Here is a 14,845-nt window from a genome sequence, read left to right on the forward strand (position 1 = left end):
GTGAGTCACCGTCAAAGACTTATTTCTAGAAAACTGACTTATGAAGTGGGTGGGGTCTTATTTCAAAAGTAAACAGGATTTAGAGGCTGGGCTCTGTCATGTGGCCAACTGACTTGGTCACCAAGTGGCAGAGCAGTCTTGGCTGAAGCGAAAGAACCTGGGTTCCCCCTCTCTGGTCCTCTGTTCCTCTCTCTGTCTCTGACAGCTGCCCCTCAGTGGCAGCCACCAACCAAAAGCTGCCCATCTCTGCCCTGACCCCTGGCCCATGCCTACACAGCTTGTGCATGGATGTTAGCTTGCCTAGTTCGTGGTCTCCTCACGTCCTCTCCTGGAGTTTCCATCCCTGCCCTGACCCCATCTCACTGCCTATCTGTCTTGTCATCTGTCCATCTGCCTGACTACTCAGACCTCTCCTCAGATGCTGCCAGAGCTGAAGACTGGGGACATGGGAGGAGAGGGCTGGGGTGGGGGGAGATCAAAGAGATCTTGCATAGAGGCTTGCAGAAGCCCCACACTTAGTCTTCAAAAGCTTGAAGGCCACCTCTGCCAGGAAGTCTCCTGAGCTACATCAAGGGAAGACTGCCCTCCCTGCTGGTCCTTTCCAAGTCCACTCCCTGCCTAGCGCTGCCTTCACTAGTTGCAGACACCTGCCTGGCCCACGCCCAGCAGTCTTGTAGGGCAAATGGGAGGGTCATGGGCAAGGAGCTGCCCCTGCCCAGGGCGAGGCTGGACGCCAGGCCAGGCACCCAGGCAGCTGGAGGATGGGGCCTTACACCCTCATCGATCTCCATCACTGGACTCCAGCTGGTGTTGACACAGCAAACATGCTGCAACTCCTGCTCGCTGAGTCACAGAGTGGGCAAACACAGGAGGCTGCAACAAAGGGCCCGGCAACCGTGACCAGCCTCTTAAACAAGGGACCCAGGGCCTGCAACAAGAGGCAGAAAGCTTTGAGTGGCTGGACAGTTTGGCCCTCAGAGGTGGGAGCTGGGGACAGGGCCCTTGACAAGGCCCCTAAAGAGGGGAGGGCTGGCAGGAGGTCCGGCAGCCCAGTGTTGGTCCACACACTGGGCACAGCTAAAGGTAACAGGTCAGTTAGTCCATGTGATACGCCTGGGAACATCCCTTCCTGAATTGGTGTCATGAAAGCCCAGGCATGAGCTCTGATGACAGATCTGTGAAGCCACATTTGTTCCAACTGTACAGCAGGGAAACTGAGGCCCAGAGAGTGTGAGATTTGTCAAGGGCTCAGTGCCACTCCAGTGCGAGTGGGGTCTGCAGAACAGGGTGAGCCAGGGCCCTGATTCTTGGCCACCTTCTGTGCTCTGTCACATGATCACATGCCATGCTGTATCCATCTAAGAGGGACTCATGGTCACAGATTCTCCTTGGGGGCAGTGCAAGGTGAGGGCTGTGTTGCTGGGTGAAGTCTCAGCTAGACTCCAAGGAGTCTTGTGCGTGCCTCTGCCTCGAGATGTGCACACCTGGACACACACGGACACACACGGACATGCACGCGCTCTCTACCCCAGGCCTTTGTTCTCTGAAGTTCCCTTCGCCTCGGGCCTTCTTACTCCCTTACTCTCCTTTGCCTGGCTGCATCCTCCCTCCCCACAGGCCCCTTAGGCCTGGTCAAGTATCCCCATGGGCTTACCCCCAGCTCCACACTTGGGGGCATGCACCTTGAGCAGGTGACAGTTCAGTGAGCAGACTACACTCCTCATGGAGGGGCCCTGCAGTTCTATGCATGCTGTCCCAGTACGTGGTAGCCTCGTACAGTGCCAGAATGCAGCACGTGCTCAGGGCTCGGTAGACAGAGGCTGAACAAGGGCACCTGAGGCATCTGGTCCTCCTTGACATGAGAAGCCAGGCTTAACCAGCCTCCTCTAGGAAAAACTCAGGGGCCCCTGCCTGGGGTGATCTTGGTACCTGCGGCTGGCGCAGACTTCAGGTGCTAGCTTGGGGAAGATAGCCAAGGACCTAGGAGGGCCTCCTTGCACCCTAGGCCCTCCCCCGAGGCTGGATCTGTGGCATCGAGCCTTCCCCACCAGCACCCCCTCGAGTCTCGGCTCCCTTCTCCCACAGGCACCTGCTGCCGCAGTGGAGGCATTGTTCACTGTGCCTTTTAAGGCACAGAAATGGGGCAAAAGAGGTGACTTGCTGTTCCCAGGGCCATGCTTCCAGGGCCCATGCTTGTGGATGTGCAGCTACCACCCCAGAACTCAGGTGCCTTTGCCACCCCCACACCCCCTCTCTCCTGCTCTCCACGCCCCCTTCCCGGCCCCTAACGCTCTCATCTCAGCAGACTCGCCCCGATTTGGCCTGAGTCTGTTCTGCTCACTCTCACTGCTAGGCCAGTGCCCGGGCTGGGCTGGAACTTCGCTGAAATGCCTGCCTTCTTCCTTTTCTCCACCTTTGGAAATTCCACCTGCCTTCTAGGCATAGCTCAGACACCACCTCTTTCAGGCTGTCTTCTTAGATTTGCCTGTCCCATATTAGCTGCTCTGCACACCGGGACCCCATAGCCTGTTGTCTGTCTTCTTGAAGTCTGGGGCCTGGGGGGCAGGGATCAGCCTGGCTGCTGGCTCACCTTCCTCACATGCACCCCACCCTCCCCCAGCCCTCACACATAGGATTCAGAACAAAGGGCCAGATGCTATTAAAACTCAATTAAATTTCTCACCTCTCTAATCCTAAATTAGACTGGCTTGTCCCTGTGGCGCCTGCAGGCCCTTTTCCTCTGCCTCCTTGGATCTGCCCCCTTTGCCAGCCAGGAACCCCAGAGAAGTGGGCACAATCAGGAAGGGCTGTCCCTCAGCACAGGTCTCTGTTGGGGAGCAGAGTCCAGGGCATCTTCCTCGGCCCAGGGTTGTTTTTCACCACCCAGCTGACTCCTACCCCACATCCTAGATTTCCTCTCCTGTGGGGTGTGTGGTGCAGGGGTATTAAAAAGGGAACTCAAGGCTAGGCACGGTGGCTCATGCCTGTAATCCTAGCACTCTGGAAGCTCGAGGTGGGAGGACCGCTTGAGGTCAGGAGTTTGAGACCAGCCTGAGCAAGAGTGAGACCCCATCTCTACTAAAAATAGAAAAATTAGCCGGGCATGGTGGTGCATGCCTGTGGTTCCAGCTACTCAGGAGGCTGAGGCAGGAGGATTGTTCCAGCCCCTCCCCCCCAAACAAAACAAAAAAGGGGGACTCAGGGCAACAGCTGCCAGCCTGCATTTGGAACCCTCTCCAACTGGGTCCAGCCACCCTCTGCAGCTGCTCCCAGCACCCGCTATCGAGGTCCTGCCCTAGGCCCTTGCTTGTGCTCTACCCTCACCTTTCCCTCTCTGACAGGGCCTCCCCTTTGTCACAGTACTCTGCTTCCTCCCAGTCCCCAGGCGCTCTGGGAGGGGCAGGTGCACAGGCTCAGGGGCCAGTGTAAGCATGGGGAACTATGATCTTGTCTCAGCCAGACACTAGCTGGGTCTGCCATCTGATCTCTGAGCTTCTGTTTCCTCATCTGTAAAATGGGAATTCTGCCCCACAGCAAGTAGAGCCTGGAAGCAGACCTGGCCCTGGACCAGGCTGGGGGCTGCAGAGGTTTGCTGAATGACTAAGTGAGCAAGTGAACAACAGGGAGACTGAATGGCATCTCCCAGGGGATGCACCTGGCATCAAGAGCAGGGCCATCAGGCAGGAGAGGCTCTTGGAGTGAGGCCTGGGGCTCTCAGCCAAGGTGTCTCCCAGTCAGGGCAAGCAGGATGTTGAGCTGCCTGGCCTGACACGTGTCTGCATCAGCCCTATCCTCTGACCGTCAGCCACAGGGAGAGTCCGTGGCAGGGTGTGTGTGAGGCTGACCCACCAGGCTCTGTAGGCCGCAGGGATGTTGTACCCTGCCCCTCCCAGACCCTTCCTTTGGCTATCAGATGCTGAGGAATGACCACAGCCCTTCTGACCCCCATAGAGGCCACTGTGACTTGGAGCAGGTCGCAGGAGAGGGGTCTGCTTCACAGGGGCGATCTTGGAGACTAAAGACGCTCAGCCCCGAATCGACAACCTGACCTTTCCTAAGCCTGATAGGCCAAGCCAGGCCCTTGTCTCACCACCGTTAGCTCAGACAGGTGGGTGAAGATGAGGGACCCTTTGGTCCCTGCCTTGACGGTCCCAGCGAGGCGGGCTCCCGGCCCTGGAGCACAGCGGAGGCCTTCGAGGGATCTCCAGATTCTTGGCCACCAGACAGGGATGTAGGCAGGGGAGGCTGTCCCCACATTCATGTCTACTGGGAGCAGCGTGTCTCTGCCCAGGGCTCACACTGATTCTTCCTTGGGTGTGGGGAGCGTTGACAGCAGTTTACCTTCCCTTCCACACAGTTCAGGGCCCCTGGCCGAGAAGTCCTCTCTGTCCACCATCCTGAGTGGCCGCTCTCTCCCACTGCATGCACCGGTCTCTCCTGAGTGCTCATCGCCACCCAAGTCCCCTTCCTCACTCCTTGCTGGCCAGCTCTCTGGCTGCCTCTCCCTGGAGGCGGAGGCCCCAAGGGCTCCCACATAACAGGCGCTCGGCGGCGGACGGATGCCCATTCGCTAATGTTCCCCCGTCCCTGGGGACCCCTAGCCGGCTCCTCTGGGCGGCACCTTGCCAGGAAGCAGCAACGCTGTTTGGGTGAGGGGAGAATAATCAGCTGCAAACGCTGCAATCAGGGAGAAAAGGCTGCTCGGCGCTTGGCGCCCACGCGTGCGCCTAATTGGCTCCACGTGTCTGCGGCTCCTTTCAAGAGCGGGGAAAGTGGAGGGTCAAGATCTCTTAATGTTTGTAATGGTGGGAGGCAGAAGCCACTGCCAGCCCCGCACAAACACCTTTTAATTGCCCAGAGAAGGGTGGGCGGAGGCAGCCAACACCATAGGCTCGCCTGCCTGTCTGTCCACCATCTCTGTGCCTCTTAGAATTTCAGTCTGGAGTCAGACCCAGGAGGCTGAGCTCTAGCCACAGCCCTGGTGTCTGTTCTACAAATATTCACGGGTTTGTAGAACTTGTGTCCTGCTCCAGGCTGTGCCTTGGCAGTAGGTGACACCCGTGGCCTGGTCCTCCTGGGCCAACCTGTTTGTCTAACCCCCATCAATGAATGCAACAGTGGGCACAGCTGAACTGGCCTCCAGCTGCCTGGATGCCAAACTTTCCCTCTAAATCCTCACTGCCTCCTCAAGCAGCCTTCCTGATTACCCCTTGGGACCGAAGGGATCTTTGTCTTGCTGGAGCTGCCTCATTCTGCCTGCTCCTCTCGGAGGTCCCCAATGTCCCCCTGCTTGTGGAAGTTCTATTCACCATGCTTGAATGGTCACCAGGGTCTGTCCCATTGGACCAGTGGTTCTGAACTGGGGCAGCTTTGCCCCCAGGCAACATTTGGCAATATTTGAAACACTTTTGGTTGTTACAACTGGAAGAGTGGTGTACTACTGGCATCTAGTGGGTGGAGGGCAAGGGCGCTGCTAAACACCCCACAGTGCACAAAGCAGCCCCCACAACAAAGAATTATCCAGCTTACTATGTCAACAGTGCTGAGGCGGAGAAACCCTGCTTTAGACAAAGCTGTAGAAAGCAGTAAGTGGGAGCTAGGTGGGATGTACTCCCTCCTGTCAGAGGGAGTGGTCTGCTTCCCCCCCAGCCCCCAGCTCCTGGCTCCTACCTCCTGCCCCTCTGAACACCCAGCCTGAAGCACACAGTTCCTGAACAGACCTGGCCACACCGCCAACAATACATCAGTTTAATTGGGTTAAGTGGCCATTAACGGCAAAGCAGGGCGGCTGTGTGCAGAAGCATTTTTAATTTTACTCTTTAAATGATGCCCATTCCCCAGAGAGGCCACTGGTGGTGGGAACACTGCCCACTGGAGCCCCCAAAACCAAGGCTAACGCTGCACCTCCCCCGACCCATCCATCTGAGTCTTGCGGGGGCGTGGAAGGGGTGCTCAGTATCTTGTCTCCACTGCCCAAGGAAGAAATGGACTTGCACAAGGTCATTAGGTCATCACAGAGCCAGCCCCTGCCAGGGGAGACCAGTGCCCCATCTGCTCTTCCCTCAGCCCAGTCCCCCGGTAGACAGCAAATGCCACTAATGGTAGCACAGAGGAAGGCAGTGTTGGGGGGCAGTCTGTGGCTCTGCCTGGATCCAAAGCCTAGTTTGCTGTGAGACCTGAGGCAAGTGGCTTAACCTCTCTGAGGCCGAGTTTCTTTAAATGTAAAACGGGGACAAGAGAAGTAACCCAGTGACTTGTGGTGAGAATTTGGAGCAGTACAGAGTGTTCAGGTTCATCTTAGGTCTGGCACTTGGTGGGCACTCAGAAAGAGGCCAGTGATCATGGGAAGGAATCATTTCTACCATTTTAGGGGGAAAGTGCTGAGCTCTGAATCTACACAGAATCATCTGGAGGGCACTGAAAAATGCTGATGCCCCGTCACACCCCTGGAGAATCTGATTCGAGGGCTGGGAATCATGATTGTAAGATTTTTAGAAAGATTTTTAGAATTGCTCCTTAGGCAATTCCAATGTGCAACCAGAGTTTTAAAACATGGCACTCAGACAAAGGTGCAAAGCCTCAACATCTGGAAAGGTCTCAGCCTTGGGACAACGGCAGGAACCTGAGGGGGAGCACGGAGAGCACAGGCATAGCAGGAGGGGCTGAGCCTAGGCCCAGGGCTCAGGTCCCCGGGCTCTGGCTCCCAGCCAGGGCTCCCAATGCCTCTGGCTTGAGGTAGGAGGCAAAAGGGCCTCCCTAAGAGCAGGCTTCCAGCCGCCGTGCTGATGCCCTTCAAAAACCTGCTCTGGCCTGGCTGCCCTAGCCCTGGGCTTCCCGCTCTCCAGGAGCCAAGCCCACTGGGCCACCGTGCCCATGGCCTTGTCCCTGGGAGAAGACTGGAATTTCTGCCACTGGGGCGGCCCCTCAGCTCATCCAGGGCAGTCCTCCTTCCATGGCCTCTCCTCAGAGCCACACAGCAGGGGTGCCAGGGATGGCGCTGCCGGTGGCACGCCCTTCAAGGACACTGTCCACACTGGGGCCTTTATAAATGATGGCCCCTGGAGTCATAAAACCAGAGATACGGGGTAGGAGGGGTGCTAATGCCCCTATTTTACAGAGGAAAAACTAAGGCCTGGGACAGGACTGGACTGAGAGTTCCGTGAGGGCAGGAGCAGGGCCTGGCACACAGGCCATTGTCGAATGTTGGTGAACAGGTAGGAGGACAAGAGAGTCCAACTGATTTGGATTCAACTCTGCCCTCAGTGTGCTATAAGAACACACTTCCCTGGGGCTCAAGTCCCTGAGAGAGCAGGCCCTGGTTCAGAGGCCCCATCCCCCTGGGTAGTTAAAGTTCCGAGACAGGTTCCCCTCCCTGTCTCTGAGGCTGAAGGCCCAGCTTGTTTCCTGGACTCAGGGTGCTGGTTGCCTGTGTTGCAAAGGCCCTGATCTGGCCTGCTGCTGCCTGACTCTTGGCCCCAGAAACCACCATTTGCAGCTTGGAGAAACTCGTTACAAACATCTGATTGTCCCTGATTAGATGAGACAATGAACTTCCATCCTGTGTTGCTCAGCTCCCTCTTTGCAAGCCCCAAATTAAAATTCCAGACCAGAGCAAGGGATTTAAATTGGATTACTGGATGGGGTCCAGGAAGAGAGGAACAATGGAGTGGGGAGCAGGGGGTCCAGGCCCTCAACCCCCCCCATATGTGTTCAGGCTACAAACAAATGTGGAAGAGGAGAAAGGGACCAGAAGTTGATTAAAAGCAAATTAAAAACATAATTAAGACCAAAGCTCATCTTGAACAACTAGGACCAAGGAGGGGGAAGGGTGGTCCTCCCTCTCCTCTGGCAATATGGCAGGAGCACCTCCTGGCCGGGAGCCCGTGGGTGCTACAGCAGAAGGAGTCCACTGGCCTTGGGAATAATGTGCAAGTCAAGGGGCTGCAGGGGCAGAGAGACCTGGGTTCGAGTCCTGACTTTGCCGCCCTGGCCGGATGCATGGCACCTCTGCTTCTCAGTGTCTCCCTCTGTGACTGGGGTAGCAGGGCCTCCTTCATGGGGTTGATGTGAGAATGACATGTAAGAGACCCAGCACACAGTGTGTGCCTTTTCCCTTCATTCTTCCACTGAAAATAATTTGTAGGGAAGGGACTTGGGGAGAGACTCCAGCCCTGTGGTTCCCAAGGGGGCTGGGTCCTGGGCTCCAAGTGTGGAGGGCGGGCCGGTGTCTGTTACTGCCACCGCTCAGCACCCCTGCTGCAGCGGCCAGGCCTGAGGCCTGAGGGAGTAGCAGGCCCAAAGGCCTGAAGGGTGCCCCCTCCCACATTTGTCAGACAGTTCCAACACAAGTTCGGGGCTGGGCAGCCTACATTTTGTAAGCTGGGCAGGGGGCAGCAAAGCTAAGAAATAGTGCATAAATGAGGGGTCTGGAATGAGGCGGAGAGAGCCAAAGAGACTGAGAACTAGAGAAGAGAGAAGGTGTTCAGGACAGGCCTGGTTCCCTGGAAAGACAAGAAAGTGGGGTGCACTGCGCTGGCTGGACAGGACACACGGAACTGGGGCTGCTGTCCCCGCTGGAGGCTTGGCTCTGCCTCTTCCCCATGATGGCTCATTCCCCCAGCCGTCTCCCCACGTCTATGACAGGAGAGCCTGAAGGTCAGGCAAGGCTGGGCTGGGCCCTGCTCTGGGTCCTCTGGGCCCACACTGGCTGGGAGGCCCTCGGGGTCCATCTCTCTGCGTCCCTAGCGCCAGGATGCAGCCTCCCCCTACTCCATGACCCCAGGTCACACAGGGGCAGGCAGGGGAACCTATGGGGACAGCAGGCTGAGCTCCTGGAGAAGGGGGCTACAGTCCCCTTCTGGGACTCTTCTGGTGCCTGGATATGGTGGGGTCTGGGCTGGGATGGCCACCCTGATTTAACTGCCAGGACCCTGGCCTTAGTCTGGGCATAATTGGTGTGGACTTATTACTTTTTTAAACTGCTTTATTGAGATATAATTCACACACCAGCAAATTCACCCAAATAAAGTACACAATTCAGTGGTTTTAAGTATATTCAAAGTTGTATGACCATCACCACAATCTAATTTTAGAATATTTTCATCACCCCAAAAAGGACCCATTAGCAGGCCCTCCCTACCCCTACCCTTCCAGCCGCAGGCGACCACTCATCTACTTTCCGTTTCTATGGATTTGCCTATCTGGACATTTCATAGAAATGGGATCACATGATATGTGGTCTTTTGTAACTGGCTTCTTCCACCTAGCATAATGTTTTTGGGTTCATCCATGTTGTAGCATGTCTCATGTCTTCGTTCCTTTCCATTGGACTTTATGTTTGACACAGGCTGGGGCCGCTGCAGGTGCTCCTCTGACCCTCCTGCAGCTGGGATGCCTCTTGCTCCTTCACGCGCCACCTGCCCGGGGCACTCTGTAGCCCCAGAAGCCCCTCCTCACCCACCCTGCCTGGGATGGGCTGAGCATCAGGGTCTGCCTGCTTTGTCAGGGCAGCTCCACAGGTCCTGTCACCCCACAGAACCACAGTGCCATGGAGCTGACAGGAACATGCTCTCTGAATATAGGTGGGGAGACTGAGGCCCAGAGGGGAGCACAGGAACATTCAAAGTCTTGGGCAGAGCACCCCCCAGCCTTGTATGACCATGGTCTTCTCTGAGGGGCTTCCAGGGCCCCTCTACATTCCCTCCCCACCAGAGCCTGCAGCCCACCTCGAGGGCAGAGACTCTGCCATCAACAGTCCCTATCCTGGCTGGGTGCTTGCCGAGGGCACCACCCACAAACAGACCTGGGGACCCAGAGGAGTAGGAAACCTCCGGCCTGCCTGGGTCCCACCCTCAGGCCCACACAGGGCCCCCAAGACTCCAGGTCATCTGTCATGCAGTCTACCCCAGATAATACACCCTGCCCTTGCCACAGCTGCCCACAGTCTGCATGGGAACAGCCCTATGGACGGTGGCCCAGCCTGAGCTCAGGAGGGTCATGTGATGATGAAAGGCTGAGACATGGCCTTCACCATGCAGGACCACTCTTTCTGGCCCTCCCTCAATGCTCCCCGCCATGCATCCCTACCTTCAAGGCCTGCACCTTCCTGTCCAGAAGACTCTCGATGTCCCCTGCCACCTTCTCCACCAACTTCTGAGGCTCGTTCTCCTGTACCTCAAATAGGTTCCGGTTGTCCTTGTAGATCTGGAAGGAAACAGAGGCCAAGGGTAAGGCCAGCTAGTCCCACATTCCCATGTCATGGACCCTGCATACCCTCTCTGCACAGTTCACCTCAGCATAGTCCTCACCCCCACCTGACCCTGGCCTTGGCCACAGAGAGAGCATGGAGGCCCAGTGCCCTCATGGACTCAGAGGGACTCCACAGCTTGCATCTGGGATGAGGGTCCAGTTTGGGCTGGTTGGTGGCTGGTGGCTATAGTTGGTGTGAAGGGGTTGCCACTGCCTTCTCTGGGCCTCAGGGTCCCCCTTTCAGCGGCCATGAATAGCACCCCCTGACTAGCTCACAACAGCAATGGGAGGAGGGTGGGCTGGACAGGAGGCAGCAGGCAGAGTGTCAGCCAGCTGTAGGCAGGAGTTGGAGCCAATAAGCAATCCCATGCACCCATATCCTAACACAAAGATGCTCTCACGCATGCGCACACACAGCCGCCTCCATGGGGCTCAGGCATCCATATCCCTTTGTGTGGTGCTGCCCCAGGGCGTTTGCAAAAACTATAGTGGGAGCTCTGGGTACTCCTAGGTGCTACTTTGTCATTCAGGGCACAGAACATGGGGAGTGGGCAGAAGAGGGAAAGAAGGGGCAGGTAGGGGGAATGAATCTGCCCATCCCTCTGTGTGTGTGCGCATGTGACAGCACAAATCTGATGGCCTGTGTGTGTCTGTTACGGCTCATCACATCCATCTGTGTGCACGTGCTGGCGTGTCAGGGGTGGGGTGGGGTTAGGGCCTCTAGACGCAGCCTGGGCACTCGTATGTGAGTCTTAGGAGATTTCTGCAAGTGCCTTTGTTTGTGGCTGGGGTCTTGGTTGTGTGTGTGCTGCGCAAATGCGTCACATGCCCCTGTGTGTGTCTCCAAGCCTGACTAGGTCCATGTGCCCATTCAGGTGAGCCCAGGACGGGGCGTCTGTGCCCCAAGCACAGGCTCCTTGGCCACCAGAGGTCACAGAATAGGCTTCCATGACTGAGTGTGCCGCTGGGCTTAGCAGAAGCAGAGGGATGTGGAGCGACAGAGGAGAGGAGGCGATGAGGGGAGATAAGGAGGTGGGAGAGGCAGCTGATGAAAGACAGACAGGCAGGAGAGATAAGGTCGGTGGAGTGACAGCAAGACTGTGGGGAGATAAGGCCTCTGTCATCTGACAGGGGAAGAGTGGGGGCCAGTGCGCCAGTGCTTGGCAGCCCAAGGGTTAAAGCAGCAAAGAAAGCTGGCTCAGGCAATCTTCTCCTCCTTCCTCCACCCCCATCCCTCCCGGCTTCTCTTTTCTTTTTGTCCTTCTTTTAGAACAAAATAATTTGTGGTGAAGTTGCTCCTTCCCGCAGAGCAGTGGCAATTAGGGGGCGAGACTGGAGGCCTGGCCGCATGGCCAGGGAGGATGGAGGCCCCAAGTGGGCACCAGGTGAGGCTGCTCCCTGGACCCCAGGCCCCAGGGGCCCTGCCTCAGGCCAGAGGTCCTCAGATGGAAGACACTGATGGAGACAGAGGGTGAAGAGGGGTCGGACTCTGGGGGTCACTGGGAAAATGCAAGAAGCCTGGAGCCTAGCGGCTTATTGTTGAGGAAACTGAGGCTCAGAGGCAGGGAAACAGGTCGTGGCCACGACTGAGTGGCGAAACCAGGTCCCCCACAGTCTTCACCCATCCTTTCCAGGTTTGGGCACATTAAAAACACACCCTTTCCCAGGCTTGGGCCCACACTGCCCCCACGTGCTGTGGCCACAGCCTCAGCCACTCTGGCTGAAGCCTCTGCAGAGCACCACCCGACCCGCTTACACCGGCAGGGGGCGCAGCTGCCTGGCTTCCCCTGGCCTGGGATGAAGTTCCCACATCTCAGACTTTCCTGTCAAGGTCATTCCCAGGTGATGCCACAGTCTGGGCTGCCCACAGCTGAGGAGCCTCAGGATCCAAGGCTGGACCATGCGGTTCTCCTGGAGAAGTCCAGGAGTCATTCCCCTTGGGTCCAGGGTGCCCCTTGCAGCCTGGAATGGTGACTGGGCTGGGGCTCAGGGGTACAGGAATGGGTCTCCAGGTGGCAGGGCAGCACCCCAGAGCCCCAGTAGGGGACACGAGGGCTTAGAAGCTAGGACCCTGCCAAAAGTCACTCATCTCCAAATCTGTGCCTGGAGAGAGAACAGCAGTTATTAAATGAGAGAACAGCAGTCCTCACTTCACAGTCTGACCAAGGACAAGAAAACTCATGCTCGAGGAGCCTGTACGATTGTTGCTACTGCTATTGTTTGGGATCACAGAATTCTGCAGAAGGAATCATAGTCCCCGCCCTGCTAGATCTGCACACTTCACGCTGTCCAAAACCATCAGCTTTCATTCCTGAGCAGGTAGCCTCCATCTGCTGGGGTCTGCCCACCTCCAGCCTATTGTCTCCTCCCAGGCCTGCCTGGGCAGTTGCTCCTCTAGCCACCCTGTCTTTGTCTCTGACACCTCAGCCTCAGCCCTGGAGGTGATAAAGGGAGCCTAGAGACTAGGACACCACTGACAGGGCACAGCCATGGGCAGCTTCCTTCCATCTCTCCTCAAGCACCATGTCTGTGTGCAGGGGACACTTGGCAAATGTGTATGTCCAAGCTCATGTCCAAGAGCAGAGCTCTGGGGCCAGCCGGGCCTAGGTCTGATTCCTCTACTTCTACCTGCAGTTGTGTGAGCCCTTGGCGCCTGGTAATGCAACTACCATGCTTTCTTCCACTTCTATCCAAGAACCCACTATGGCCCCTTCTGCTGGCCCTTGGTGCCAGCATTTGGGGCCTCTCCAGCCCACTGACCTGTCAAGTGCTTGCAGACCTCTGGGTCCCCAGCCCACACTGATTCCCATTGGCCACAGCTTGGCTCATGCTATCTCTGCATCCTCTTAGCCTTTCCCTGTCTATCTAAATCCTCTCTAGAGCGAGGGCAGGGAATGGCTGGAAGGGATTTCTGGTGAGATGAGGGCAGAATCCTAGAAGTGTAGGGGCTGGTCAAATTGCCAGCCAAGCCTGCTCCCCAGTCCCAAATGAGTCCCCAAGATGCAACAGTCCCTGAACAGCAGGCCCCTAGTGCCCTACCCTCGCCTCTACATTCCCCTGGGCCTGTTCCAGTTGCCGTCTCCTGGGGTGGGCCCTGAGCTGAGGCCTGAATCCCAGGGATATCCGAGTGACACAGCCCAGCAGATGGTCCCACCCTGGGAGATAGGTCATCTCTACATTGATGTGGTCCAGCGAGGTGCTTTCCACTTGCAGGCCCCGCAGGGAACCCAGGAGAGTTCAGGGCAACTCCAGAGCATAGACCCTGGCTCCCCCCTTGAGTCCCAACCTCCAGCCCTGGCCTCGGGGCCAGCTGGGAAGTCACAGAGAGGCCAGGGTGCACCGGGTGCAGGCCTTCAACAGCCACAGCAGGACACATGCCTGCTGGTGTCCTTGGCCCAGAGAGTTAACTGGAAAAAGCCAACAGCTCCCACAGCAGCGCAGCTGGTGGCCCCACCTCTGCCCAGGCAGTTGGACTGAGGAGTGCGACAGGGCCCAGCAGGCCCCAGGGGGTTGCAGCTCCACACCAGCCGTGAGGGGGAGGGAAAGGCAGTGGCTGCAGCCCACAGAGGGGTGCCAGCATGATGGTGGGACAGGGCAGCAGACTGGAGCCAGGTGGGCGTGTCGCGGAGGGCAAGTGCTGTGGCAGAGCAGAGGTGGCTGAGGCTTGGCGGCACAATTCAGGGGGCTATTTGGAGCCCCTCATTTCTGGGAGTCCCTGGCTCCCCTCACTCTGTACCATGTACTTGTGGCCACTGCTCACCTGGAGTGCCCTCCGCCTTGAGGGAACTCCCCCCACTCCCCTAGTTATGGTCACCTGTCTGTCCTCCCTTCCCCCAGGGCCAGCTCCAACCGCAGCCTTCTCTCCGCTGCAGCAGCACTTTTGTTAGGGGGCATCAGCCAGCCTGGGCCTCTGCACTCACAGTGCCTGTGGGGCTGAAGCCTTCTCTGGGGTCCTAAGCCCTCTGCCCTGCGCCTGCTTCCCCCAGCAGCTCCATACACACGGGAGGTGTGCCCGGGGACCCCTGCTGGAAGGGCCACCTTGCACAGGAAGCCTGGATGCTGGCAGGAGCAAAGGGAGCCCGCCTTGTCCCACAGCTCCTGACAGTCCTGACTGGGAAAGGGGGTTGAGCTACCAGCACCAACGTGCCTAGAACACAGAGATGGCCACCACAGGAGACAAGTGACCAGCACAGGCCCTAATGAGAAGGCATTCTGCAAAGTCCCAGAAAGCCAGCAGCAGTGGGGCCCAGACCTTAGCCAGGACCCAACCTGCCCAGGGCAAGGGGGAAGGTGGGAGGGGAGAGGAAAGGAGAGGGAGGAGGGAAAAAAAGAGGAGGGAAAATGACGGAGGAGGGACCAAGGAGGCCACAGGAACAGCCTTTCTGTGCTGTTGAGTGTTGGCTCTGGCCGCCTTGGGGCAGGTGCTTTACACATTTGACCTCACTAATCTCTGAGGACCCCTGGGGAGGGTCCCTTCTGATCATCTCCATTGGGCTGACAGGACACTGAGGGCCGGAGAGGTTAAGCCATGTGGCAGAACTGGGTCTGTCTGATCCAAAGCCCTTGCTTTAGGTCACAGCCTTTGTGCAGTTCTGTT

General features: G+C 57.4%; 1 protein-coding gene across 2 annotated transcripts in view; it reads right to left on the reverse strand.

Annotated features, from left to right (window-relative positions):
* Nucleotides 1-14,845, reverse strand: part of CACNA2D2 (calcium voltage-gated channel auxiliary subunit alpha2delta 2) — a 135,460-nt gene that overhangs the window by 57,389 nt on the left and 63,226 nt on the right. For both annotated transcript variants that reach the window (XM_012771383.3, XM_012771382.3), the window contains exon 3: nucleotides 10,087-10,203. In XM_012771383.3, the coding sequence (XP_012626837.1) occupies nucleotides 10,087-10,203 (117 nt within the window). The remainder of the gene's footprint in view (nucleotides 1-10,086; nucleotides 10,204-14,845) is intronic.

The sequence above is a fragment of the Microcebus murinus genome, chromosome 1 (genome assembly GCF_040939455.1).
Source record: "Microcebus murinus isolate Inina chromosome 1, M.murinus_Inina_mat1.0, whole genome shotgun sequence".
In the NCBI taxonomy this organism is placed as follows: domain Eukaryota; kingdom Metazoa; phylum Chordata; class Mammalia; order Primates; family Cheirogaleidae; genus Microcebus; species Microcebus murinus.